The following is a 27,612-nucleotide window of genomic DNA, read 5'->3' on the forward strand; positions in this document are numbered from 1 at the left end:
TTTATCTACTTTTCGGCCTACCTTCTTGTGCTCGGAAATTTCATGAATTGAATACCTGAAAGACAACTTGGTAGGTAGAAATTAGTTTGCAAAAATTGGAAACTCTTATTCACTATATGAACCTTGAAACAGAGGGGTACCCCAGGGGAGTGTACTTGACCCAATCTTATTCTGCATCTATACTGTCGGTCTATCGAAAATACTACAAAGGCATGGTGTGAAGTTTAAATTATTTGTGGATGACACACAATTTTATTTCTCCATAAATGATATACCGCATATGCTCGTGTAATGTTCGACTTCGTGTAATGTTTGACCCCCCTATTTTGCCTTCAAAATCATGAATTCATCATATACCTCATGTAATGTTCGAGTCTTGATTTTGGCAGTAGGGTAGAGGTCTTTTATCTCCAGCATACCATAATTACCAACAAAGTAAGGGTTATGCCTAAGTGCAACAAACAAATGTATAAAACAAATCGGAACACCTAAATACTAACATCTGTTTACAATAACAATTGAGTATTCAGCGTACATTTTCTAGCGAACACTTTAGTTGCAAACAGCCGATTATCATCACCGCCTAATAGCTTTCAAAAACAAGCAAACACTTCAAGTAGCAAACAAAATTAGTTCATCGTTTTGAGTAACAAATTACCATTACCGGTAATTGCAGGTAATTACGGTGATTATAATTACCCGTTATGCTAATCATTTTTTTTCCTCACAATATATATGAATAAGAATTTACTCATAACCCATCAAGATGTCTACCAAGAAATATAAAAAATTTACTGCAAAATTCAGGCTTCAAATTATTGCAGCCGCTGTCCGCTGAAACGACAAATAACGTTCAAGCCGTAAAAATGTTTGGAGTTACCGAAACTAGCGTTCGAACTTGGAGAAAAAAAAATGTGGATTAAATTAAGAAAAATTTTTGCGGTTTATTATTAATATCAATTAATATACAATACCATGTAAAATAAAATTAGCCTTATTTTTTCATTAACCATATCACGTTATAACATACACAACCCGACAGTTTGCTAGCTTCATACCTGCTGCGTTATGGTAAAGTCATTACTCCTAGCAGAAAAAAACTATTTATGATGGTTTAGGAAATAAAATCCATGCTAATAATATGTCTGGTGTTAAATGAACATGGTTAGTACTGTACATATAGGCCTAGCCTATGTTTACCTACCAGTAGGTAACCTTATATACGTGTAAGCATTATATACGTGTAAGCATAGCCTACGATTACCTACCGGTAGGTAGCATAGCCTAGGGTAATTTTCGCGTAGGCCTAGTTTACGTTTACCTACCAGTAGGCCAGAAATTTTTATTTTTTCAAATATATATCTCGTGTAATGTTCGACCCTTACTTTTTTAACTGAAAAATAGGCCTTCAAAAATCGAACATTACACGAGTATATACGGTAGATGACACTACTTTAGCTCAAACCAAATCCTTTATAGTGTTAGAGAATGGATTACAATTAAACAACTAAAATTAAATGAGAACAAAACTGAGTTTATGGTGGTGGTTTTTTTATTGCAACTTTTCTCCCAATGCCCAAATACATAATGTAGTAAAAACAGCTAGTTATCATCTAAGAAATATTGCTTTTATAATAACCTGGATGAATGTTGCGTAAAAAACTTGTGAAAAATCACAAATTTTTGGTCATTTGTATTTTTCCTAACATACTTACCGAGAAACACTTTCTTAGGAGTTGGTGGCATCCCCTCTCTAACGACCAGAGTTTTGTGTAGTTTACCCTACAGTACTCCCATTCTCTTTAGTGACCTGCTAGCAGGAGAGAATGTGACCTGGGGGCAATGCCCGAGGTCGGCCGCGTGGCTTTGCGCTTGACCAGCCAGTAAGTTTTATGTAAGGAACAATACTCGAGGTCAGTGAGGCACTGCGGGGATGGTTGGGGGGGCCATAACTCGAAAGTGTTTCTCGGTAAGTATGTTAGGAGAAATACAAATTACCCAAAATTTGTGATTTGTTCCGACACAAAGACTTACCTCGAAACACTTTCTTAGGAGACTTACACTTTAGGAGGTGGGAGTGCCACCTAAAGCTAGACCCCGATGGACAGTAGGATAAACTACGCAAGGGACTCATTAAGTGTGTTATAACACTTACCCTTCCAAATATTACTTGTTGTGCTTGATGTATATTGGCGATTCTTGAGGCTTGTCTAATGAGCGATAGCTCTGAGGACGACTGATAGTACGAGAGAAAGGGGGAAAAAGGCGAAAGCGAAAAATAAGCCCACTTGTGTCTAGATTATTTGTGGTTCACTATCGAGCCCGGGGCCTAAGTCGTCAAACCGAATGGAAGGCTGAGATGACCGGCTCGATTGAAAGCCCATCCCGGGACTTCCTCGTACCGTCCTTGAGATAATGATCGGTGAATGTCGACTGGTTAGACCAAGTTCCTGCTCGAAGATCCTGAGCTACCGACATGTTCTTTTCAGATGCAAGGGAGGTGCCTAGAACCCTAACATCATGAGCCCTGGGTTCTCTTGGCAATGAAAACCCCTCATTTCAGGGAGCTTGCCTAATTCCTTGTCTGACCCAAAAGGAAACTGTATTCTTGTTGATGTTCTTTTTCGTTTTACCCCAGGAAACGAAGAGGTTCTTAATAGACGGGCGGAGCTTTGCCGTTCTTTTAAGATACTTCCTAATCACCCTGACGGGGCACAATTTCAAATCTTCCTGGTTTCCTTCATTTGGGATTGCTGGGATAGTAAAGCTCTCAAACCTCACAACCCAAACTGACGGATCCTGTGTCTTGGCGACGAAGGAGGGGACTAACTTAAAGGTTGTCTCCTTCCATCCTCTAGAGTGCTCCACCTCATACGATAATCCTTGTAGCTCGCTCACCCTCTTAGCTGAGGCTAACGCTAACAAGAAGACCGCTTTGAATGTGAGATTCTTGTCTACGATGTCTCTTATAAGGGTTCGAAAGGTGGTTTTCGGAGCATATCCAGAACCCTTGCCAGGTCCCAATTCGGGATTCTCGGGGCAGAAGGGGACTGATTGCTCGAAAGCCTTGATGAGCATGGACATCTGTCTTGAAGAACCCAGAACTATGCCTTTCAGGAGATAAACTTGACCAAGGGCAGCTCGAACTCCCTTAATCGCTGGGACTGTCATGGCCAACTTATCCCTGAGATGGACCAGGAAATCCGCTATAATGGGCACGGATGCTTCTAAGGGTTCTATCTTCTTGTCCGTGCCCACTTAACGCACATCGTCCACTTAACGCACATCGTCCACTTGGATTGGTAGACGGCCGTAGGGGATTTCCTCAGGTAAAGGGGCATCCTCCTAGCTGTCTTGCTTGAGAACCTTTGACTTTTCAGGAGGCGCTGGATAACCTCCAGGCGCGAAGACGAAGGGCTTGTGGGTTTCGTGAAACCCGAACATGTGGTTGTCTCCATAGGTCTGGTATGTTGGGAAGAGTCCAGGGAGGGAGAGTGGCGAGACTCTTTAGGTCTGCGAACCACTCTCTCTCCGGCCAACAAAGGCGCTACCAAAGACATCTTAGGTTGGTTGCTGTCCTCACCCTGTTGAGGACTTGACTTATTAGGGAGAAGGGGGGAAAGTCGTACACGTCTAGGTCATCCCATCTGTGTTGAGACACGTCCTCCATTGCCGCCTTCGGGTCTGGGACAGATGAACAGAATACGGGGAGTTGTTCATTCAACCTTGTTGCAAACAGATCCATTACCGGGGGACCCCACATCTGAATGATGTCGCTTGCCACTTGTGGGTGCAGGGACCACTCCGACGCTACTACTTTTCCCGTTCTGCTGAGGCCGTCTGCTAGGACGTTCTTCTTCCCCAGAATGAAGCTTGCTGTCAGGTTGATTTCCTCTTTTCCTTCCCAATCCAGGATCTGAAGGGCCAGATTGCACAACTCTTTTGATCTCAGCCCTCCCTCTGAAACAGCGGACTCGCACTGGGAGAAGAAGGTGGCAGCTGATGACGCCCTTCCGTCTGAAGGATGTCCAGGGTTTCCCCTGTCTTGCATGGCTCGTTTGGTCTACCTTCCAACGTGTGGTATTTACTTTGGGCCTTAAGTCCCTGCAGGAGTTTCGCCGCTTTATAGCCTGTGCTGGAATCGCTATTGCGGGTTATAACTCTGTCTATGTGGGTTCTTTCAATTCCCACGTTCCTGGCCTCAGGAAGGGAAAGTGAGGACTTCTTCTGGGCGGTGTAAGCTAAAAACTTGTTCAAGCCTGAGGTCCACGCCTCCACCTCCTGTGGGATGGGTTCCACCAGGCTATTGTAGCCTTTAATCAAGGCGAGTACCCTCTTATACGCGGAGTCCTCCATCGCTGACGTCGACTCACCAACCACTTCCTCCGTCCTGCGCTGGGGAGAGGCATGGTGACGGGCCCTTCGTATCTTCTTTATGTATGCAACCACAGTTGCATTGTCCGACATCAGGGCCACTGAATTCCCTTTCAAGTCTTCCGTGAAATGTTTGCAGGTTTCCTGGACCGCTCTCATCTCTAGGACATTTCTGTGTAGGGACTTCTCCCTTTCTGTCCAAGTCCTCTTCGCTGTCTTTTCCCCGGAGATGAGTTCCCCCTCCTTCTTTCTACCCGTCCGGAAACTGGCGGATTTCGGAGGTTGGGAGGACAGCGGCATCCCTTTTAGAGTGTGTGACCGATCCTGCCACCACTCTACGGCTTGTCTGGTTTCTTGCCGGACTGGCACCACCTTGTCCGGGGAACTTCTCTGGTTCCAATTCTCCTTTAAGTTCCATTGAACCCTCCTTAGGATCTGTCTCCCGTGTGGAACAAGCTTCTCTAAGGACACCAGATGTTCTATCAACCTGTACCAACCGTGTGTCACACAATTGTACATAATTCCTTTTGTATATATTATGCTTGTATCTTCGTTTTTCCCTCGCACTAAAACGAACATGAAAATTCATGTCTGGTTTTCCTCTGTAACATTGTCACTTTCTCGAACATGTATTTTCCTGTTGCCTTGAGGTTTTGTATATAAAGGAGAGTGTTCCTTAATAAACTACTCAGTTGATTGCTTCCTGCCTTTAAGTCACAACCTTCTCCCTGCTTCGTCACATTGGTGACCCCGGAGTGACTCGCTCCTCCCGCCTCCCCCCCCCCCCACCCCCTCCACCTCTCACCGTTACTATGACGCCGTCAATGCATACCTACTGCAGCAGTACTCGCCGTCGCCAGCCGCCCGTATAGCAACGCCTTTTCAGCTCTCTCAACAACCGTTGGGGGACCAAAGGGCTTCGCTCACCCTCGGGAAAATGACCAGTATCACTCGCCTGCAACCTGCCGCAGACAGCTCTCCTCGTGAGGTGAACCTACTTCGTGTCCTTATGGACAGCCACTTCATGACCTTCAAAACCTCCATCAACGCCTCCACTCGTGACGAAGAGGACACCTATTCAACTTCAACCGAAGCTGACGTGAATGCCGTAGGACATACACGCCTATGAACGCAGTAGGCCTATGAATACCGTAGGACATGCCTATGAATGCTGTAGGACACACGCCTATGAATGCCGTAGGACACACACGCCTATGAATACCGTAGGACACACTCGCCTATGAATGCCGTAGGACACACACGCCTATGAACGCCTATGAATGCCGTAGGACACACTCGCCTACCCCATGACGAGCCGGAGTGGCAACACAGCAACCATCATCCACCACTCGCTTGCACCCCAACCAACGACTTCTACAGCCACTCACTGCCGCTAATCGGCGCAGTTTTTACTACTACCTCTCCAGATTCAGGGCACCTATTAAACATGTTCAGTATGTCATTTTTAGAGGGGGAGCCATGTACCAACCATGTGTCACACAATTGTACATAATTCCTTTTGTATATATTATGCTTGTATCTTCGTTTTTCCCTCGCACTAAAACGAACATGAAAATTCATGTCTGGTTTTCCTCTGTAACATTGTCACTTTCTCGAACATGTATTTTCCTGTTGCCTTGAGGTTTTGTATATAAAGGAGAGTGTTCCTTAATAAACTACTCAGTTGATTGCTTCCTGCCTTTGAGTCACAACCTTCTTCCTGCTTCGTCACAAACCTCTGCCCATCCTTCATTCTTCTGGGATGTCCTCGAAGGAAGGGAAGGAGAACTTGGTCCAGGTTGTCCAGCTTGTCTATGGATGGGAAAGGCCTTGACCTGTAACGAATCCAGGGTTATTCCCAAGTAAGTCATTCTGTTGGTTTGGGTCAACTGAGATTTGGCCGGTCTTCCGGGGCACCTTGTCCTACCCCTACTAGGACGTCCTCTCACTAGCCCCAAGTGGATGTCCTTCTAAAGCATAATACTTGCTTTGTGATTTCAGGCCCTGTAGCAGTTTGGCTGAACTGTGACCTTTGGAGGTGTCCCTATGCTGGTGAACACCTTATCAATATGGGTACGCCCAACTTTACGTCCCTCTCCTCGGAAGGAGCCAAAGATGATGACTTCTGGACAGGCTCCTCCATAATCCTGTTAAGGCCAGAGTGCCAGTCAACTACTTCTTGAGGTAGTGGCTGCTCAATTTTGTGTCCCCTTATCAAGGAGATCACCCTCCAAGATTCGCGTCCGTACCCAAGTCTTCCGTCCGGCGATGGGGTGTAGATTCATCACGGGCACCTCCGCTCTGACGGAACCTGCGGCTAAGACCTTCTGGAGAGATGGGCACCTCTGTCACTTAACTAGCCTTTGATAAAGGGACAGGCCCCTCCGTGGAGGGGTGCCACGGAGGGATCCGTGCACGTGTAGAGTCAGCACGGGTCCCTCCGCTCTGACGAGTCTCGCGGTTAAGCCCTTCAAGGCGAGACGGGTGCCTCCGTTATTTCGAGCCTTCGAGGAGGGGACGGGCTCCTCCGTGAAGGTGTTCGACGACTCCTTCCGCGGGCCGACTCGTCGAGGCTGCCCCCGGAGAGACTCCTACAGAGCTCGTGACTGTAGACAGGACTTTGAGCTTACACTGGACGGGAATTGCCGTGGCATCCAGAACCTCCGTCCTAGAGGCGGAGTCCTCCGTATTACGGGCATAGTCATGGTAGCGAGGGCCTCCGTCCTGTAGGCGGGGTCCCCCGTTAGGACGGACATCGCCGTGGTGGCGAGGGTCTCCGTCCTAAAGGCGGAGTCCTCCGCTAGAATGGGTCTTGCCGTGGCGACGAGGGCCTCCGTCCTGTAAGTGGAGTCCTCCGTTGGCATGCCCTCATTGCCGTAGACCAGGTACTCCGTCCGGGGTTGATGAGCTGTGGCGACGGGCGCCTCCGCCCTAGGTTGTGGACTGAGGATGGGCACTGCCGTGGAGGCGAGAACCTCCGTCCTCCTAGTCTCACTTCGAAGGGGAAGAGGCTTCCGTGGGCTTGCCCGACGGAGGAAGCCGCCCCTGTCGACCGCTCGTATGAGCTGGTTTGATGAGGATGCGCGTCCGAAACAGCGACTCCCCACACCAGTCAGGTAGAGTCGTCTATTTCGCGGCCTTACGCCTATCCGACGGAGACCTTGACGGGACCCTGGGCTCATTCTACCCCCTTCGCACAACATTTCCTTCCTCCTCAAGGTCCTGGACGACGGGACGGGCTCTTCCGTGAAATAGTTCGACGGAGGTGCCCGTCCCCGTCTATCATCTCGATGGGGAGACCTGTCGAGGCTGCCCATCCTAGGAGACGGCTCCCTTCGCTGAGCAGATTGAGTGGCTCTAGGACGGGACTTAGGCCTACAAGACGAGGTCCTCCGCTCCTCGGCTGACTCTCTGGCGAGGCTCTTGGAGGCCCTTCTAGAAGGACTGTCTCCTGCTCGCTTAGGTATCAAGCCTGAGGTCCTAGTTAAGTCCCTCAGCTTGTTGTCTGGGACCGAGACCCATCCTCTTCGAGGTCCTGGATGACGGGACAGGCTCTTCCGTGAAATAGTTCGACGGAGGAGCCCGTCCCCGTCTATCATCTCGATGGGGAGACCTGTCGAGGCTGCCCATCCTAGGACCGAGACCCAAGTCCCTTGTGGAGAGCTTGATCTGCTGCTCTTGTATGGAGGGGAACGGGGACTTCTCCTGTCCCGAGATCATGTGGGAGACCGCAAGGGGAGTTCCTCCACACAGACCAATCTCTCTTTCTCCTGTGTCGTCTCCGACGTTCCTCGCTTGAAGGGCCCGACGGATCGCGCCACGATGAGTCTGACTTGCCTTCGTACTGCGGCCTCATACCGGACTGTAGCTTCTTGGGGCTACGCCGTAATCCTGACGTAGATGGCAGAAGAAAACTCTCTGGAACTGATGGCTTTGCCGGTAACCACGCCGTTGAACGAGCCATGAAGGGGAAGGACTAGCATAGGACCTCCTCCATGTCCAGTGGGGACCTCAACGGCGTCCTAGGTACATCCCAAGCCAGGAGATCCTCTTGCGGGGACTCTTCTCTGCAGAGGCACCCTCCATAGCTGACGTGCCTGAGGCCTCTACCCATGAATCTGGTGATAAAAAACGGAACATTATTAGGTCACATGGGGTCCTCCGCCGAGACGCGGTCCCTACGAGAGAGAGTCGCGTCTCTCGGACCCCCACACACTCACTTGCAGGCGCCTGATCTGCCCTGGACAAAGACGACTCCCCCACAACATCACTCCCTTGGGAAAGAGGCACCAACTTCTTACACTTCAAGGACTTACCTCGTCCCCTACTCTGGGTAGGGGAAGAAGAATGCACTCTACCTGACCCCTCTCCTGCCGATGTCGCAGGGGAAGACAAGCTAGTTTCCCTAGGAGACCTCTTCGAAGCCTTCTTCTTCGTGCCGCATTTCACCCATTGGACCTCGCTCCAATCGGCACATTTGGGACACGTGTCTGATGGAGAACAGGCTTTGACAAGAAAGCCCTACACGATTTCCCGGCTCTAGGCCCAGGACAACGGCGATCGTGCTCCACAGCACAACACAAAGATCGCTAGACACAAGTATAAAGCATAGGGAAAGCACTAAAACGCCAGTAAAAGCACAAAGGAACAATCATAAAAGAACACATTTCAGGCACTAATCACTCGTGAAGGAATCGAAACCATTTGGTAACTACATGGTAACGAACACAAAGGGGGTCGCACAGAGAAATGAGGAGCAGCGTGTGAACGCGACGCGACCAGAAAACTTACTGGCTAGTCAAGCGCAAAGCCACGCGACCGACCTCGGGCATTGCCCCAAGGTCATGTTCTCTCCCGCTATTAGGTCACTAAAGAGAATGGGAGTAGGGTAAACTACACAAAACTCTGGTCGTTAGAGAGGAGATGCCAGCAACTCCTAAGAAAGTGTTTCGAGGTAAGTCTCTGTGTCGGAAAAAACTGTGTGATTGCCAGAACTGACTACTGTATCTCCATCTACTACAATCTACCAAAAGTACAACTTAAGAAATTACAAAACAAAATAAACAGAGGAGCAAGACTAATAAAAGGTGTCCCACCTAGAGAAAGGATCGCTCCTATACTAATTGATCTACATTGGCTGCCGATTAAAGCGAGAATTAAATTTAAAATACGTACAAAAACCCACCAAATCATCTGAACCGGTCGCCAAAATATCTAAGAGAATTGCTACATATTGTGTAACCAACAAATCGTCTTCACACGAGAGTAGTTACTGATGGTTTCAAACTATCAGAACCTAGATACATGTCTACTGTAGACTCTAGTGCCTTTAAATATGCAGCCCCGAGACTATAAAATAGGCTCCCACAAGACATCCGAATAATTGAAGATATTAAGACTTAAGAGGAAACTGAAGACCTTCTTATTCTGTGAGTGTTATGACAGTGATGATCAAACAGTAAGTAAACCATACAAATTGTGAAATGTTAAATGCTCCAGAATGAACATTATAAAGCAACCATGGAGGTACTGTAGAGAGTTGGGTTCCTCTGCTGTACAGGACCAGATAAGCAGCCTTTAAAGTAGAGTAAGTAAAGTAAATTTGGAAAACCTTTATTTGTTTGTATAAAATTCAGTAGCAGTTATGAATTGATCTTTATGCATGCATTACCTTTCTTAAAAATCTAAAACAAAAATTACCTTTGAATGCTTCTCTCATCTTCTCAAAGATCACAGGTAAAACTTCGTTCCCATAAGCTCTTACTATATTGGCAATGGCAATGGCGGCCCCCTGTCGTACTGATGGAATGCTATCCTAAAAATAAATACAAGATTATGAGTGAGAAGGCAAGGCTCAAAACAAAGAAATATATCTTATCACTAGACGGTATAAAAATTCTTATAAAATAATTCAAAACATGAATGTTTAAATAAATACTGTACTACATACATACATATACCAAAGGCACTTCCCCCAATTTTGAGGGGAGCCGACAACAACAAGAAACAAAACAAAAAAGGGGACCTCTACTCTCTACGTTCCTCCAGCCTAACCAGGGACTCAGCCGAGTTCAGCTGGTACTGCTAGGGTGCCACAGCCCAACCTCCCACATTTCCACCACAGATGAAGCTTCATACTGCTGAGTCCCCTACTGCTGCTACCTCCGCGGTCATCTAAGGCACCGGAGGAAGCAGCAGGGCCTACCGGAACTGCGTCACAATCGCTCGCCATTCATTCCTATTTCTCGCACGCTCTCTTGCCTCTCTCACATCTATCCTCCTATCACCCAGAACTTACTTCACACCATCCATCCACCCAAACCTTGGCCTTCCTCTTGTACTTCTCCCATTAACTCTTGCATTCATCACCTTCTTTAGCAGACAGCCATTTTCCATTCTCTCAACATGGCCAAACCACCTCAACACATTCATATCCACTCTAGCCGCTAACTCATTTCTTACACCCGTTCTCACCCTCACCACTTCGTTCCTAACCCTATCTACTCGAGATACACCAGCCATACTCCTCAGACACTTCATCTCAAACACATTCAATTTCTGTCTCTCCATCACTTTCATTCCCCACAACTCCGATCCATACATCACAGTTGGTACAATCACTTTCTCATATAGAACTCTCTTTACATTCATGCCCAACCCTCTATTTTTTACTACTCCCTTAACTGCCCCCAACACTTTGCAACCTTCATTCACTCTCTGACGTACCTCTGCTTCCACTCCACCATTTGCTGCAACAACAGACCCCAAGTACTTAAACTGATCCACCTCCTCAAGTAACTCTCCATTCAACATGACATTCAACCTTGCACCACATTCCCTTCTCGTACATCTCATAACCTTACTCTTACCCACATTAACTCTCAACTTCCTTCTCTCACACACCCTTCCAAATTCTGTCACTAGTCGGTCAAGCTTCTCTTCTGTGTCTGCTACCAGTACAGTATCATCCGCAAACAACAACTGATTTACCTCCCATTCATGATCATTCTCGCCTACCAGTTTTAATCCTCGTCCAAGCACTCGAGCATTCACCTCTCTCACCACTCCATCAACATACAAGTTAAACAACCACGGCGACATCACACATCCCTGTCTCAGCCCCACTCTCACCAGAAACCAATCGCTCACTTCATTTCCTATTCTAACACATGCTTTACTACCTTTGTAGAAAGTACTAGTATTTAGTAATGTACAAAAACTTCATTATCATATCTCTGAAGAATTTCATTCAAGAAAAGTGCATCTTTATACTGTATTAGAAAATATAAAAGGCTTTAATACATAAGGAATAGAGATTAATCTATTCTTACAAGGGTTTTCAAATAACACTTTAGCCCAGACACATGACCTAAAGAGAATGAATATCATTATTGTCAAGCATTAAATCCCTTGAAAAAGCCTCACAGGCAGTCATAGAGAAATCAGAAGACCTCCCCTATGTTGAATGCATAATACATTAATGCATTTCTTCAGAATTTCTATAAAACAATCCCAACCTAAAGCTTGGTCAAAAAAAGTGACTATAGTACTGAAAGATAAGGAATATGATCTATCCACACTGTAATTCTACCCTACACCACCATATGAGCCCAATACTACACTACTGTAGATGGTTAAGGCAATTAAAAGGAATTTTCCTAGGGCCTGCTTCTCATAAGTCCTGTTATGAATGTGGATGTCATAAGATTCAGGTAATAAAAGTTTGTGAAAAGCATAAAAACTTCTATTTGTGTTAGATCTACCGGAATCCAGACATGGATGATTCTATCTTTGATTGTCTTCTTACCATTACGGCAAAGATACAAAAAGATGATGCGAAGGCTTCTTTTGTCTTTGTTGGTGATTTCAATGCTCACCATAGGGAGTGGTTGAATTCTGTTTCTCCTACCGATTGCCATGGTGTAGGAGCTTTGGACTTTGCCTCTGAATGAGGCTGTGAGCAAATCATAAGTAAAGCGACTCACAGGTCTTTTAACTGATTGGACCTCGCATACACCAACTCCCCTGGCGTTATAACAAATAAGATTGGTTCTCCAGTTGGGACATATGATCATGCCTTGATTTCATTAGTAGTGAAGACTGAGCAGCCTGTCCCTGGTGTACCACACTCGTGTAAGATTTATATGAAATCTCAAGCAATTTGGAATGGCATTTTGGGCTTGAATTGGTCACAATTGTATAGTTGTGTTGACCATGTGGTTCCTTTGAATGAGCATCTAGTCAACATAATTGATAGGCGTATCCCTTCTCATGTGCTAAAGTTCTGAGTGAAAGACAAACCATAGTTCCATGATGATTGTAGACATGCTTACTTGGAAAAGTAGGAGGCCTACCATTTTTGGAAGGGCAACAGATCAGATATGACTTGGAATAACTACACTTAGCTTAGAACTTTTGCTCAGTTTATGCTTCAACTGAAAAGGAATACAATTTAACCATAAAAGAAACCATTTCTGGTACAACCCAGGAATATAAGTGGTGGACCACCGTTAAATGTGCACTTTTTGGTGTAGATGCACCAGTTCCTCCTTTGCTTAAACCAGATGCCTTTGTCACTCACTGTCCATAGGAAAAGGAAACCCTTTTAGCTGATGTGTTTGACAGTAAGCAGAGTAATGAGAAAGTTGATCTTCCTCAATCCTGTTTTCCTAAGGCTAAACTATCTAGTTTAGCTTTTCGATCTCATGAAATTAAAACTCTCTTGAGGGACCTTGATGCTTATGAAGGTGTAGACCAAAATGATATTTTTCCTTTGTTTTTTTTATAAAGAAGGCAGATTTCTTAGCTCAAAAGGTATCTGTTATTTTGCGCAAGTTAGCAAGAAGAGGACCTTATAGCTCATGTTGGAGAATTGGTAATGTTACTTCACTATGTAAATGAGCTTGTGGTAGCTCAAGTCCAACTCATTACCGCTCAATTTCCATGACTCCCATATTATCTTACATATTATCTTAAGTTTTTTAATGTTTTTTTTTGGGCAAAATGTCTTAATAGGTTTACTGAAGGTAATATCTCATCACTAGTTATACGTAGCAGATTGGCCAGGGAAAAAGCCACCCATTGAGATACTACCGCTAGAGTTATGGGGTCGTTTGACTGGCCAGACAGTACTACATTGGATCCTTCTTTCTGGTTACGGTTCATTTTCCCTTTGCCTACACATACATCGAGTAATCTGGCTTATTCTTTAAAGATTCTCCTCTGTCCTCATACACTTGACAACACTGAGATTACCAAACAATTCTTCTTCTCTCAAGTGGTTAACTACTGCACTGTAACTGTTCAGTGGCCACTTTCCACTTGGTGAGGTCAAAAAGAGACTCTTTAGCTAAGGCAAGCATCTCTTCTAGGAGATGGACACTCCAAAATCAAACAATTGTTCTCTAGTCTTGAGTAGTGCCATAGCCTCTGTACCATGGCCTTCCACTGTCTCGAGTTGGAGCTCTCATGCTTGAGGGTACAATCAGGCACACTATTCTACCTTATTTCTCTTCCTCTTTTTTGGTTAAAGTTTTTATAGTTTATATAGGAAATAATTATTTTAATGTTGGTATTGTTCTTAAAATATTTTATTTTTCCTTATTTCCTTTCTTCACTAAGGTATTTTCCTTGTTGGAGCCCCTGGGCTAATAGCATCCTGTTTTTCCAACTAGGGTTGTAGCTTAGCAAGTGATAATAGTAACAATAATAATAATAATAATAATACAGTGAACCCTCGCTACTTCGCGGTTCGACCATCGCGGATTCACCACTTCGCGGATTTTTTTCATAACCCATGTATATACATATATCGCGGATTTTCCAGAAATATCAAAAATACCGCGATGTGACCGATGGTGCGAGATTGGAGAAAGTAAGGAAAATTGAATCGTGATTGATTTTCAATATAAATGAAACTTTGAGGAGCAACAAAGATATCATTTGTTAGAGAGATAGAGAGAGGTAAGGAATGGGAGGTAGTGAAAAGTAGCCTACAGAGAGAGAGAGAGAGAGAGAGAGAGAGAGAGAGAGAGAGAGAGAGAGAGAGAGAGAGAGAGAGAGAGAGAGAGAGAGAGAGGGGGGGGGGTTTAAATGTAATAAACAAAAAAATTTGATAGGTTATAACACATTGGTGCTTATGTAATATCAACTGTATACTGTAGACGGCTTGAATAAGTTAAGAAATGATATAAATGATACTTTGTTAGTGTATTCGTACACACTCAAGAGCGGCAGCTAGATGACAGCTGATCTAATCACAGCCAAAAGTAAAAAAAAAAAGAAGTCAACAATACTCGATTTTTAAAACAAACCCGAAATTTAAAAACAAAAGTACACGCTTTCTTAATGTGCAATTAACTATTTAAAGAGTGGCAATTTTCTAGAATAAAATGATATTTCCCAAAAAATAGTGGTTTGCTGATGAAATCGGATGCCGTATTTTTAGCTATGATTGAAATGGATGTAGACTCGGCCTAATTATTTCGTTTCGTATTTAATTGACACTAAGAAAACTAATTTTAGTTTCTTCATCTAAATGTAAGTATTGTATAACACGAGAGAGAGAGAGAGAGAGAGAGAGAGAGAGAGAGAGAGAGAGAGAGAGAGAGAGAGAGAGAGAGAGAGAGAGAGAGAGAGAATCAGCTGTTGTACTCAAATGGCGTGTTTTTGTTTCGTGAGAATTTCATCGCCACGACGACTAACAACAACATACTGTACTGAACTTTACAGTATTATACAGACTACTGTAATATGATAAAGTAAAATATTTGAAATCTATTTTATATGAAATGGGGCTATTTTTTTTTTGTTTAAAATTTACATTTAAGTATGTAAAACAACTCTCTCTCTCTCTCTCTCTCTCTCTCGTAGATTGTTTTCCTGCTTTGCTACGTATGTATGATTTTATATAGATACGGTAAATAATATTTGTAATAACATATTTTATTAAAGCTTTTACTGTAATATCATTATTTATCACTTTCATCATGCGCATTAAATTCCTTAGTTTGTTTACTGAGCGTACTTTATGACGCCGTCGTTTCAGGCGGTGTCATAAAGAAAAACATTTCATTTGGAAGTCCTAAGAAAAATTAAGTAAAACATTAGTAATAACCAAATCAACATACTGTACTGAATAATCAATATAATCGATGCAGAAACTAACCTATACACAGATGTGTAAATGCGTTTGTTTCTTCATTATAATTAGAGATAAACGTAAACAAAACATTGGTTGCCATTTTTTATCGTGCTTTTTGGCGTGTTTAGGAAACGCATGATATAAAGTCGCCTTTAATATTTGTGCCTGTTTTAGTTTAGGGTACGTTAGTACATGCATTAAGTGTTCTGTACATTAAAGGGTAGTTTGTTAACAGTACTACATACAAGGGAAGGTTTTAAAAGTCTGAATATACATGTTAAATAAATAGGTAAATATGGTGTCACTACTTCGCGGATTTTCACCTATCGCGGCCGGGTCTGGAACCTATCTACCGCGATAAACGAGGGCTCACTGTAATAGTTTGCTATTTGGTTTTCATGAAGGCCTTGCAACATGTGATGCCCTTCTTACAATCTCCAATGCTGTACAGAAATCCCTTGATTGTGGCCAAGAAGTTTATAAGATTGGCCTTGATTTTAGTGCTGCCTTAGGCCATGTTAATCATGAGGCCCCTGTTTTCAAACTCCAACAGTTGGGAGTGGGTGGGTCGTTTCTTAGCATCATTATTGAACTTTTAAGTAATAGATTGCAAAGAACTGTTGTTGATTGGCACCATAGTGGGTATAGGAATGTGATATCTGGTGTTCCCCAGGATAGTGTTCTTGGCCTATTACTTTTCATACTATATACACATGACATGTGATATGACTTAGAAAACAAGCTTGTTGCATATGCAGATGATGCTACTCTCTTTTACCTCAATTCCAACTAATGAATGTAGATCTGGAGTTGCTGAATCCCTTAATAGAGATCTAGCTAAAATTAGTGCATGGTGTAACTTACTGTGCATGAAGTGGCATCCTAACAAAACTCAAAGTATGATTGTAAGTATGTCAATGACAGTGGATCCTCAACATCCGATCTCAGCATTAATAATATTTCTTTAACTCTGTATGATTCTTTTGAAATTTCAAGTGTGATTCCTAAACTCAAATTTACTTTTGAGAAACAAATTAGGTCTGTGTCTTCTTCAAGTGCACAAAAAATTGGCTTATTGAGTCTTTCAAGATCTTTGGTGATCAATCTTTCTGAAGAAGTGTTTTAATTCTTTCATTCTACCTCGTTTTGAGTATTGCTGTCCTGTCTGGTCTTCAGCTGCCGATTTTCATCTTAATTTACTGGACAGGAACTTGCAGTCTGTTGAGTTTCTTGTTTCTAATCTGGATGTTGGTCTCTGACACCATTGTTTAATTAGTTCGTTGTGCATGTTGCAAAAGATTTTTTGTAGTTCTGACCATCCTTTGCATTCAGATCTTTCCGGACAGTTCCATCCTGTTCGTGGTGCAGAGCATGCAGTTGATCCTGTTAGTCAGGTCTTCTTGATCATGAGGCTCAGTACTACACAGTGTTCTAGAAGTTTTGTTCCAGCTGTGGAATGATCTTCCTGGTCGGGTGGTTAAATCGAAGAAACTTCAAAAGTTCAATCTTGCAACGGGCGTTTTTGTGTTGAACAGGCTGACATACGTTTTTTTATAGTTTATGTATGAAATATCTGTCTTAATGTTTTAATATTTTTTAAATATTTTATTTTAATTGTTAATTACTTCTCATATTGTATATTTATTTCCTTACCTCCCTAGGATATTTTTTCCCAGTTGGAGCCCTTTGGCTTATGGCATTTTGCTTCTCCAAAAAAAAAAAAAAAAGAGAGAGAGAGAGAGAGAGAGAGAGAGAGAGAGAGAGAGAGAGAGAGAGAGAGAGAGAGAGAGAGACTACAAATGGTATTTAATATCAATTTCAACCTTAGGATTATGTATCCAATCAAAATAATTTTATGATAAAGGCTTCTGGTTGGGCAAGAACTTGAACCTATGCCTTTGAGTCAAAATAATTTCTGAACAGACTCTACCACTGAGCCATCAAAAGTTTTTCATTCCAAGCCCACTGTGAAAATTCAGGAATGAATCTGTACTTAGGCTTGAAATCAACTCATCTCCACCATGATAGCTCATTTGCAATACGTGACTATCAATGATGATCCTTTGTCATATTCTCATTTATCCCTTTATCCCAATGTTTCTTCATGCCCAAGTTTCTAAATGACATACAATAGTACCTAGGTTTATGAGTAACTCAGAACACGAGCAAATTGGTAACCGAGCATAAAAATCAAAATTGGTTTTCAAGCATTGTATCCGTTGAATTGATAGGAATGAAGCGGGTATTCTACTACTGACCATATCAATGTAATTAACCAGCTAATGCAAAAATTAACAGAGTACAGTATGACAAACCACTATGTATGGCATTTAAAGACTATGAGAAAGCTTTTGATTCTTTCAATACTTCAGCAGTAATGGAAGCCCTCCAAAGACAAGGAATAGATGAATTTTATATTAGAACACTTAAAAGATATCTATTCGGGAAGTATAGCAGTCCTAAAATTACATAAAAGTAGTGAGATAATTCCAATTGAGAAAGGAGTTGGACCTCTCAACAATTATCCACAGTATGCCTAACAGGTTTTGAGAATTTAGATTATAAAAATGTAGCAATTAACATTTATGGGCAATACCTCAACAACTTATGATTTGCAGATGACAGTTCTATTTAGTGAATCATGGGAGGCATTGCAAAAAGATGTATGAATAGTACTGTATGTTCATGACAAAAACGTACAAGATGATAATTTCACGTACCTCTAAGTTAGTGAAGAAAAGAGGATACAACATCTCCATGGAATCTTTTGCTTCATCTGGGAAACATAGTATGAAACTGCCACATGCTACGCAAGCAGCTGTAAAATATGATACAAATATAACTTATATCAAATACAAGAGCTATGTTTTGATGTAACATACATTGGAAACTGATAGTTTATCACATTATCAACTAAATAAGATGATATCAAACAAAAGGGCAATGCTTCGAGACAACATGTAATGAAAAATGTTATTTTCATTAGTAAAATAAATTTTTGAATATACTTACCCGATGATCATGTAGCTGTCAACTCTGTTGCCCGACAGAAATCTACGGTCGGGATACGCCAGCGATCGCTATACAGGTGGGGGTGTACACAACAGCGCCATCTGTGAGTAGGTACTCAAGTACTTCTTGTCAACAAGAACTCAATTTTCTCCTCGGTCCACTGGTTCTCTATGGGGAGGAAGGGCGGGTCCTTAAATTCATGATCATCGGGTAAGTATATTCAAAAATTTATTTTACTAATGAAAATAACATTTTTCAATATTAATCTTACCCGATGATCATGTAGCTGATTCACACCCAGGGTGGTGGGTGGAGACCAGCATACATGTTAACAAAGAAGCTAAGTATCCCGAATCTTATTTTAGCCGTTATTCAAAATAACAAACATAAAATAAATAAGTACCTGGTAAGGAAGTCGACTTGAACCATTACTCTGCCTTTTTAAGTACGTCTTCCTTACTGAGCCTAGCGATCCTCTTAGGATGCTGAGCGACTCCTAGGTGCTGAAGTATGAAGGGCTGCAACCCATACTAAAGGACCTCATCACAACCTCTAATCTAGGCGCTTCTCAAGAAAGAATTTGACCACCCGCCAAATCAACCAGGATGCGGAAGGCTTCTTAGCCTTCCGGACAACCCAGAAATATTTCAAGAGAAAGATTAAAAAGGTTCTGGAATTAGGGAATTGTAGTGGTGGAGCCCCCACCACTACTGCACTCGTTGCTACGAATGGTCCCAGAGTGTAGCAGTTCTCGTAAAGAGACTGGACATTCTTAAGATAAAAGACGCGAACACTGATTAGCTTTTCCAAAAGGTTGCGTCGAAAATATTTTGCAGAGATCTATTTTATTAAAAGGTCACGGAAGTTGTGATAGCTCTAACTTCGTGTGTCCTTACCTTCAGCCAAGCTTGGTCTTCCTCATTCAGAAGGGAATGAGCTTCTCGTATTAACAGTCTGAAAATAATAGGATAAAGAATCCTCTGACATAGGCAAAGATGAATTCTTAACTGAACACCATAAAGCTTCAGACGGGCCTCGTAAAGGTTTTTAAAATAGAACTTAAGAGCTTTTACAGGACATAATACTCTTTCTAGTTCATTTCCAACCATACGATAAGTTTGGAATAACAAACGATATTGGTCAAGGCCGAGAAGGCTGCTCGTGTTTGGCTAGAAAACCAAGATGTAGAACATGTAGCCGTTTCGGATGAAAATCCGATGTTCTTGCTGAAGGCATGAATCTCACTGACTCTTTTAGCTGTGGTTAAGCATATCAGGAAAAGAGTCTTAAAGGTGAGATCTTTCAGGGAGGCTGATTGAAGTGGTTCGAACCTGTCTAACATAAGGAATCTTAGAACCACGTCTAAATTCCAACAAGGTGTAACCAAACGACGCTCCTTCGTGGTCTCAAAAGACTTAAGGAGGTCCTGTAGATCTTTATTGTTGGAAAGATCTAAGCCTCTGTGACGGAAGACTGATGCCAACATGCTTCTGTAACCCTTGAAAGTGGGAGCTGAAAGAGATCGCTCTTTCCTCAGATATAAGAGGAAGTCAGCTATATGAGTTACAGAGGTACTGGTCGAGGATACGGATACTGACTTGCACCAGTTTAGGAAGATTTCCCACTTCGATTGGTAGACTCTAAGGGTGGATGTTCTCCTTGCTCTAACAATCGCTCTGGTTGCCTCCTTCGAAAAACCTCTAATTCTCGAGAGTCTTTCGATACTCTGAAGGCAGTCAGACGAAGAGCGTGGAGGCCTTGGAGTACCTTCTTACGCGTGGCAGGCGTAGCAGGTCCACCTTTAGGGGAAGAGTTCTGGGAACGTCTACTAGCCATCGAAGTACCTCGGTAAGTTATTCTCTCGCGCGTCAACTTTGTCCCATCGTGAGAGGCGATCTTCTGCAGTACCTTGTTGACAATCTAGAACGGAGGGAATGCATAAAGATCTAGATGAGACTAATCTAGTAGAAAGGCATCTAAAAGAATCACTGCTGGGTCCGGGATAGGTGAGCAAAGTATTGAGAGCCTCTTGGACATCGAGGTTGCGAAGAGATCTATGGTTGGCTGGCCCCAGGCGACCCTAAGTCTCTTGCATACATCTCTGTGGAGGGTCCAATATGTTGGAATTATTGTCCCTTCCTACTGAGACAAACTGCTAAGACATTCAAGTTGCATTGGAAGAAATTGTTACTAGTGAAAAGTCTAGACCTGTTGAACAGGAGAGGAGGTCACTAGCGAACTCGCACCATGTCAGAGAGTAGGTCCCTCCTTGCTAGGAGATGAACATCAAAGCAGGGAGTTGTCCGTGTTGACCTCCATTACTTTGTCTTGAAGGAGAGACCTGAAGCTTTTCCAGGTCAGACGTACTGCCAGAAGCTTCTTGCAGTTAAAATGCATTGTCCTTTGACTCGAGTTCCATAATCCCGAGCATTCCCTACCGCCTAAGGTCGCACCCCAGCCTACGTCCGATGCGTCTGAGAAGAGAACGTGGTTGGGAGTCTGAACAGTCAGGGGAAGACCCTATAAAAGGTTGATAAAGTCCTTTCCTCAGGTTAGACCAGACTTATCTTCCGGAAACCGGGATCGAGACCGCTTCTAGCGTCTTGTCCTTTTCCAGTGAAGAGCTAGATGAAACCGAAGAGGACGGAGGTGTAGTCTTCCAAGTGACACCAATTGAACCACGGATGACAGTGTCCTAACCAGACTCATCCACAGCCTGACAGGGCTGTATTCCTTCTTCAGCATCTTCTGGATGGAAAGCAGGGCTGGGGATTGATCTTCTTGTTCAGCCATGTTCTCATCAGAGGGTTCCTCATCCGAAACTGATGAGGAAACGGCAACGGAGTGGGCAACGTCTGACTCGCTGAATCCGGTCGCACTGGTGGATGCGTGACGGAGCCGGACACAAGATCATGGTACTGCTGCACAGTCTGTGAACTGTCAACCATGGGGAGCGAGGAAGTACAGCGACAACCCGAAACTGTCTAGACTGTCTGGGTAGTACAGACAACCCCTTATCGGGTTGCTGAGGTTGCCGCACTGCGTCACAACAAGTCACCTCTGCTGGTTGTTGAACGTCTTCCCAGTGATACACTGAACGTCCACAACCACCTCCGAGAGTAGCTTAACGCTCAACGTGCGACTGGCAACCCACACTGGGTCGCACCGGTGGAGGAACCATCTCAACTGGCGGACGTGAGTAGGATACCTCAGCGTCAACAGGGCGTACAACCAACCGGTAGGAAGGTCGTTGGCAAGAAGGTTCTTTTCCGTAAAGATTCCTCTATCAAGGACTAAGCTTGGACTGCATGTCTTGCAACAAAGCCCAAGGTCTATGGGAGCAGGTGTGGCAACAGACGGGGTTAGCGACTGAAGCGGAACCATTTACCCGCCCTGGAAGCATGTTATGCTTAAATTAAAGTCCATAGGAGGCTAAGCAGCTTAAGGCTCCTCTCCAAATGACAGAGTCCTCAAGGGAATATCAGAAGGAGGGAGAACAGCACTTTCTCATCTACAGGAACCATATCCGAGAAAAGCTAGGTTCTCTCAGTGAGGGTTTCACTGGTGCAAAAGCAGCAGACCAGAAGGCAATGTTATGAAACTGCTTGACAGTCTGTGAACTGTCAAAAACTGAACTGTCAACCACAACAGGAGCGTGAGGACATACAGCACTGGTGTATAAGTAGCAGACCAGAAGGCAACGTCATGTAACTGTTTGACAGTCTGTGAGTTGGCAACAACCAAAGTTGTGTGGGGAAGCCTCAACTCCTGACTGACTATTTAGCTGCGGGCGAGTGGTGGTAACCACAGTGTGTTGCGGAGGCTGACACACCGTGTCAAAACACGGCAGCTTGTGGTAGCTCACGCACGGCAACGGAGTGCTCTGTGTGTGGGAGTCATCATACATCTGGCAGGGTTGACTGTGCATGGGTGGAGGAGCTCTCACGACAATAGTGTGAGAGCAGGAAGCCATGCCGGGCGCACAACCGTGGGAGGTGTAGGCCCACGGGTGCATCGTCAACCTTCTCCGCAGTCGGAGTGTGGGAGCTGGCAACAACAAAAGCAGAGGGCTGGTGTGTGGGAGGGGCTGCGGTGGGTTGAGGAGCATGCGGTATGGTATGCGGAGCATGCTGTAAGGTATGCGGCGCATGCTGCATGGTATGCGGAGCATGCTGTAAGGTATGCAGAGCATGCTGCATGGGCTGCGGAGAAAGCCGCATAGTACTGGAACCCGGCAGCTCTACAGAACCTTCCCACTGCTGATGCGGTAGCTCACGCATGTTAACAGATGGTGCAGCAAGAACATGCGTCTGGCAGGGTGGACTGCGCATCGGTGGTGGAGCTCTCACAGGTGTGGGAGCAGGCAGCTGCAGTATCTGCTGAGCGCACAACCTCGGCGGGTTGTAGGTTAACAGGTGCATTGTCAACCTTCCAGCACGATACTCCTGCATGAAGGAGCAAGCTGAGACTGTATAGTCTGCAGCATGGACCACTAGGGTCTATGAAAGACAACAACAAACGGAGCTACTGTCCGTTGTGACTGAGGGTCTAAAACAGCTGGTGCGGCAACAGACGGAGTTACTGCCTGTTGCGGTACCACCTTGCCTCTCTAGGGAGGTGTGCAGTTGTCGTACTGCAGCGAGTCCGAACTGACCCAGTGGCTACACCTAGGCCGTTGGACTTGCGCGGAAGGGACCGACTTGCACTTAAAAGCTGCAAGATTTGGTCCATGGTTTCTGCGAGAAACCTCTTCCGCAGACGAGGAATAAATGGGCTCTCTCGTCTTTGTGTGGGTGGGGTGATCACGTCGGCAACGTGTGTAGATACACCCGAAACCACGGAGGGAAACGTCTGTTCGTCGATCAAGACCTGTGGAACCCATAAGTCCTTCGACATTACTTCTCCCCTGGGCTTGGGAGCTTGTAAGAGGTATCGGACTAGGTGAACAACTGGCACGAACAGACGAACCCTCGAACGCAACACTGTAACACTTTGCGCATATCACTTTATCACTTTTGATTTTCTGTTTGCACTTATTTCACTGAACTCGAAACTTTAAGTGATTTGTACCTGAAACACGCAATCCTATCCTTCATTAAAAGGTAGTAATTGCGAAAACAGTTTTACAATGTAACAGAAAAACATAATGAAAGATAAAGAATTCAGTGGCTGGAAAAGAGACTAAACACTAGATCAAATAAACTACGTTTAAAATCTCTCACCGCATAAAGCCTGGGAACAAGAATAAAACTCTAGAAACGTTTTACCTTCTTCCCCTATAGCGACTAGGGAGAAGAGTAAAAAAAAACGAGAACAACGTTTCCCGTTTGAACGAAACGTTTATTCTCCTCTTTCTCCCTCGTCTCTATCTCTCTCTCTCTCTCTCTTGACTTAGAACCTGAGAGATGAGCCCAATTATATATCGTTAAAACATATTATTTGTTAAAGGAAAAAAACTGAAAGGTTTCCCAAATAAAAAGTTCCTTTATTAGAATTAAAACCATTTAAGCTAAGAAAGAATGAACGAAACGCTAGAATCGGTTTACTCTTACTGCAACGTGAAACCGTGAAATACTCTCTCTCTATCGTAACGATAGAGCGCATGTTGAACGTTCTGAACGTCAACAACTGCGGAGACTAAACTAAACGTTAGTTCATCTTTGAAAACAGTACGAGACTATCAAAGAAATTCTTTCAAAAACATTAAAATTAAAATAGCATAAATTCTTAACAGGAAATACGATATGACGGGCTCAATGTTAATTAACTTCGGTTCCAAGTAAGGACCGCCTACTATTAGAAAAGGTCGCATATAAACAAACATAAAAATTAAGTTTTATAAGTTTATAATAAATGGAAAGTTAATCGAAGAGGCCTATAAATGGCGGAGAGATATAACTTTGTTAAGCAAAATTACCAAAAACCTAAACACACTTCCGTCTAAGGGATGGGTCGGTCATACAAAGTGAAAGAGAGTCTATACTCTCTTCGACACCAACACTTCCGTCTAAGGGAAGGGTCGGCCATTTAAAAGTGAAAGAGAGTCCATACTCTCTTCGTCACCATAATTAAATCTATCCAAAACGAGTTCAAGTTTTGAAATGAAAATAAAACCCCTGCATAGTGAAAGCTCAAAACTGGAATAGTGTACTTCACCAAAAAGTTGTGAAAACAAATCCAGTTAGGGACGGCGTATTAGTAGGTCTTGCCGGTGGCACGACAGAGGAAAAATTGAGTTCTTGTTGACAAGAAGTACTTGAGTACCTACTCACAGATGGCGCTGTTGTGTACACCCCCACCTGTATAGCGATCGCTGGCGTATCCCGACCGTAGATTTCTGTCGGGCAACAGAGTTGACAGCTACATGATCATCGGGTAAGATTAATATTGAAAACTGCAAGTTTATCACATTATCAACTAAATAAAATTATAGCAAATACAAGAGCAATGCTTTAAGACATGTATTGAAAAATTTTAGTTCATGACATTATCAAATAAATAGAATATATATCATATTATCAATTAAATAAAATATATCTGATGCTTTAACTTACCATCCCTCACAGGCCAGGAGTCGTCATTAAAACAAATAGTGAGAGCTTGCAGCAAATCTGGTACATGATTTCTCACTGCCTCCTTGGCAATCTTGAGAGCCAGTTCTGCTATGCACGCACAGGCAGCTTCTCGGACTGCGTGATTGTCAGCTCCAGTTGCCTCTATGTAGTATGCAACCTGAGAGGTTTTAGCATTATTGAATGAAATATCTGATAACTGTTATACAGGATATGCACCACCATATAAAATTGGGATAAAAATAAATGAAAGAAAATAAGATCAATGGCAAATGTAATAAACAGTACCACATAAAAAATTAAATGTGACATCCCAACCACATCAATAAAAGTTTTCACCAGTTTTCTGAAGTTCTCATGATTCTACTGTTTGATTACTTAGATCATTCCATATATGGTAACAATCTTGTAAAATTTCAAGAATGCTGTGTAGTATAATAGGCATCCAGAGCTGCTTCAATTTTTTTATAAGACGAAGGAATTTCAGCCTACTCCAGGGACCTACTATCCTAACAAGAATAAAACTGAACCCTGAACATGACCCTGAAAGACAGGCAACCAATATGACCACAAACTGTCATCCTCAATGTATGCAAATCTGGTCAACTCCCTTTGCTTGACTGAAGTAATTCTCAGGAGTAACCAGGCAAATGGTCTCTGGCATCATCAGGCAAGCATAAGATGAAAAAGGTTCACCATGCTCTTCTTTGGTATGAAGAGGTGTGTGTATCCACAACCTATGAGTCCTCATGAGCACCATAGACTGTCCAAACACAATTCTAGGACCATTTCACAAGAATACAAGAAGTCGCCAGATGCGACAACTCCCTTTGTAGCACTGAAACAGAGAGAAGTCTATTGCATTTCCATATTCCTGCAAAAACAGGTAAGGTGTGTATTCCCTCGCCATCGTACCTGCCATTCAGTGATTGTCATCAGTCTTATAAAAGCCTCTTTTTTTTGAGTAGTTCATTAACTGAAATGCATAAATCAGATCCATTGGCACAGTTCAAGTGTATATAGTCAACTTGAAATCCAACCAAAGTTGAAAGAGCCATCAATTTTTAACATCTTGCAGGAGAACATTCTTCCACCAACAGTTTACTTCCCTTTAGAAAGGATATTCTGGGTTGTTTGCCACAATAGGTAATGATGTCTAAACTGACCTTAAAAATGTCAATTAAATCAAGGTTTAAGTATTCTAATGCAAGTGTTACTAGAAATGGGTAAAAAACCTAAAGGTAATATTATATACTTTCTATTCTTTTTATGAAGGTTACATAGCTCTGTCACCTGTTTCAAGATACTGTCCGAAGGCTGGTACTGAATTTACCATGTGGCCTCTCAATTAAAAAAAAATTATAAAAGGAAAAAAAAGCCTTGATTGAGAATATCAAAAAGGTGATCAATTTCTCCACTTAAGGAACCAGTAGGAACTGCCCCAAAATCTCCGTCCTGTAATCAATACCAAAATGGATGGCAACATAATTAGAGAGGCACATGAGTAAGATTATCCCCCTTATATGAGCAAAGATTTATAGGGGGAATACAATCACTGTTGCCTACTTACAGTGGAGAAGCCACATAAAATGTTGGTAGTCCTACCTCAAGTATAAACTCACCCTTATAATCCATGGAATGACCCTTGAGATAGTTCTGCCTTAAGGTATCAATATGACACAGAGTATATCATACCTCTTAGGAAAAAACATTAATGAAACATTAAACCCACTCCATGTTTTGGTTTACAAAAGTAGAAAATCCACGCTAAGTAACCCAAAATCAGAACTAATACAGACAACTTTACACTAGAACAAATTACAGGTTTTCAATAGCCCCTCACCAGAACTGGTGCCCTACATTGAAGGGTAGATCAATACAAGATTAGTTCCATCATAAATTACTGCATCAAATGGCAATATAATTATGCATTGTTGGTTTAGAAACTAGCATCCAAGACTTGGTGGAAAGACATGAAGCAGCCTAATTCCTAAAAACTGGATTTACACGCAATCATACAAAATAAAAAACCCTCAACTCACAATATGCCATTTTTTTTTTTTTATTTTAAGTGAAGATCATGAAGCTTTGTTCAATCACAGAAAGGTGACTGGGGAACTTCAAGAGCCATTATGGAATTAGACAATTAAATATCTCTAAGAACCCCTAATCTGGAAATAATGAATGAAATTAAATATCATTTTCAATTTAAGTCTACTAGTGTTGATGCTTATAAATGCTATTTCAACACTTTCCCACTAGATTATACTTGATCCTGACTTAAAAAATCTTAGCTAAATTTACCATGCTGATGAAACAGGCCTATGTCATAGGCACATCCCTGAAAAAAAAAAACACTTTAGCAGGGACAGGGGATAAGAAAAATAAATTTTAATTTTAGGGGAAACTATGCAGATGTGTGTTAGTACACTATTGTACAAACCTTGGGAACTCATAATCTACTTAATCTAAGAATAGAAGGGCATTTACTATTTTGCTAGGAAATACCTA

At 43.1% G+C, this 27,612-nt stretch overlaps 1 protein-coding gene across 1 annotated transcript in view; it reads right to left on the bottom strand.

Moving 5' to 3' along the window:
• LOC137623859 (uncharacterized) overlaps window positions 1-27,612 on the bottom strand; it is a 166,246-nt gene that overhangs the window by 84,643 nt on the left and 53,991 nt on the right. Inside the window, exons 8-10 of the mRNA XM_068354670.1 lie at window positions 25,084-25,261; window positions 18,238-18,335; window positions 10,075-10,189 (exon numbers count right to left, since the gene is read on the bottom strand). Of these exons, the coding sequence (XP_068210771.1) occupies window positions 10,075-10,189; window positions 18,238-18,335; window positions 25,084-25,261 (391 nt within the window). The remainder of the gene's footprint in view (window positions 1-10,074; window positions 10,190-18,237; window positions 18,336-25,083; window positions 25,262-27,612) is intronic.

This window comes from Palaemon carinicauda, chromosome 30 (genome assembly GCF_036898095.1).
Source record: "Palaemon carinicauda isolate YSFRI2023 chromosome 30, ASM3689809v2, whole genome shotgun sequence".
NCBI classification, from domain to species: domain Eukaryota; kingdom Metazoa; phylum Arthropoda; class Malacostraca; order Decapoda; family Palaemonidae; genus Palaemon; species Palaemon carinicauda.